General features: G+C 59.5%; 1 protein-coding gene across 2 annotated transcripts in view; it reads right to left on the bottom strand.

Annotated features, from left to right (window-relative positions):
• Gas6 (growth arrest specific 6) overlaps positions 1-2,008 on the bottom strand; it is a 26,959-nt gene extending 24,951 nt beyond the window's left edge. For both annotated transcript variants that reach the window (XM_004631149.2, XM_023715235.1), the window contains exons 1-2: positions 1,596-2,008; positions 1,297-1,463 (exon numbers count right to left, since the gene is read on the bottom strand). In XM_004631149.2, the coding sequence (XP_004631206.1) occupies positions 1,297-1,463; positions 1,596-1,680 (252 nt within the window). In that variant the 5' untranslated portion in view covers positions 1,681-2,008. The remainder of the gene's footprint in view (positions 1-1,296; positions 1,464-1,595) is intronic.
• Positions 2,009-2,214: the final 206 nt, after the last annotated feature.

Genomic DNA, 2,214 nt, shown 5'->3' with positions numbered 1-2,214 from the left:
AGGAAGAGATACCCATCATGGACAGAGATACCCATCATGGACAAAGATACCCATCATGGACAGAGATTCTCATCATGGAGAGAGAGACGCCCATCAGGGAGAGACACTCATTATGGATAGAGATTCCCATTATGGGGAGAGACACCCAACAGGGAGAGAGACACCCTTCATGGACAGAGATTTCCATTTTGGAAAGAGACGCCCATCAGGGAAAGACACCCATCATGGCGAGAGAAGCTTATTGTGGAGACACTCACCATGGAGGGACACCCATCTCAGGGAGATGCCTGTCATGGAGATATGCCCTTAGACACTCATCATGGAGAAATTCTCACCATGGAGAGACACCCATTACAGAGAGATGCCAGTCATGGAAAGAGACACTCGCCATGGAAAGAGCCATCACAGGACTGACAACCTTCCAGAGAGAAAATGCCATGTCCTTGTGACAAGCAGCCCAGTGGCTTTCAGTATCCCCTAGGCTGCTCTGGAGAATCCGATCTTGAAGGGACAGTGCCCTTTGCCTACACAAATGCCAGCCAGCTTGAAGGATCATAAAAGTCACACCAGCCCATCCTTTCATCACAAATCGTGAATTTTTTTCATCCCTAAAGATATCTGGCTGTGAGACACCCCCCCTGCAACATGACTTAGGTTGTAAATGATCTGCCTAGAAGCCTAATCCTGCATCCCCAATCCCCTCCAGTCCCTCTTGCTCCAGGGCAGTATATGCCTGGTGGGTTGTGCCCCCCAAGGTCGTCTTGACCCAGTGTTGCCTCCACCCTACCGCATGCTCCCTGCAATTCCTGTGACTGCACTTTTGGACCTGCTGCAGCAAGCAATTCCAGCTGGAGATTTTCAATTCCTCTTTAAAGAAAGCCCTCCAGATTGCACCCACCCCCACCCTTGCCAGTGCCCTGCCGCACCCCAACTGTGGCAGGAAGTGCCTGGGGCTTCAGTACTGTGCTTCTATTCCATTTTCAAAGGGGACTCCTTTCAAGGGGTCTCCCCTTGGGGTGGCGAATCTTATCAGGGGATTTCCTCTAAAGTACTGTAGGCTGAGGGCCCCACTTGAGGACCAGCCTTGTTCTCCCTCAAGGGAGGACCTGGGGTCATCACCAAGGGGACTAGGGCTTGGGGTGGGCAGGGGACGGGGTGGGGGTGGGGGAACAGTGACCAGCACCAGGCAAAAGCTTGGTGTCTGTTCCCCAGCGCTGCTGCTGGGTTGCAGTCCCTGACCTAGTGCAGGGCACAGCCCGACTCCTGATGCACGGCCACTTGCCTCTCCCTGCTCACCGTCTCAGGGTCATTCTCGAACACCTCCCGGGCCTCCTCGCGACTGCACAGCTCCTCAATGCACTCCCTCTCCAGGTGGCCCTGCTTGGCCTCTTCGAAGACCTGGTTGGCCCGGCGCTGCCTTGGCCGCAGGAACTGCGCGGCCTCGCGGGCCCGCAGCAGCAGTGCTGTGGAGAGAGAGGAGTCAACGGGCGGGGGACATAGGGGACAATTCGCGGGACAGCGAGAGGGGGAGCGGGGCACAATGACAGTGATTGCAGGGGCAGTGGGGGCAGGGACACAGCGGACCCTCCACTCACCCTGTGCAGGCTCCGAGGCCAGCAGCAGCAGGAGCAGCAGCAGCAGCAGCGCGGCGCCCAGGGCGGTGGCGGGTGGGGGCCGCATGGCGAGGGGCAGCGGTCAGAGCACCCAGGAGGCCGAGGCGGGTGAGGCGGGCGGTTGCCGAGGGCCTGGGGCAGCGGTCATGCTGTGCAGCAGGCTGCCGAGGTCACCTCCCGAGTCCCCTCTGCACAACCAAGGAGAGGCGGGGCCGGCTGGCGGGCGGAGCTGGTTTCCCCGGAACCGAACGTTCTCGGACTCAGGGGAAAGCAGGTCCTGCAGAGCTCGTGGCGCTGCTTGCTGACTGGCTGGGTCCTGCTGCTGGAGCGGGGCGACCGAGGTGCCTGGGACTCACGGGCCAGGTGCCATTGGACCACCTCCCAGTGACACAGCGCAGACTGAGCGACTCCCCACACTGTCCGCTCCGCCCCGCCCCTCACCGCCCCACCCGAGGAGATCATCTGGGATTCTTCTTGTCTCGGCACTTTTTCTCTGGACTTGCAGCACAAATCGAGGTGCAGCCCAGCGGGCCTCCGCAGCGAGGAGGTCCCGTTGCTCCCCCTGCAGCTTTGCCCGAGGTTTCCCTCTGGGTAGCTACTT

The sequence above is a fragment of the Octodon degus genome, unplaced genomic scaffold (assembly GCF_000260255.1).
Source record: "Octodon degus isolate 3935 unplaced genomic scaffold, OctDeg1.0 scaffold00039, whole genome shotgun sequence".
NCBI classification, from domain to species: Eukaryota; Metazoa; Chordata; class Mammalia; order Rodentia; family Octodontidae; genus Octodon; species Octodon degus.
This window is presented reverse-complemented; position numbering and strand designations above follow the sequence as displayed.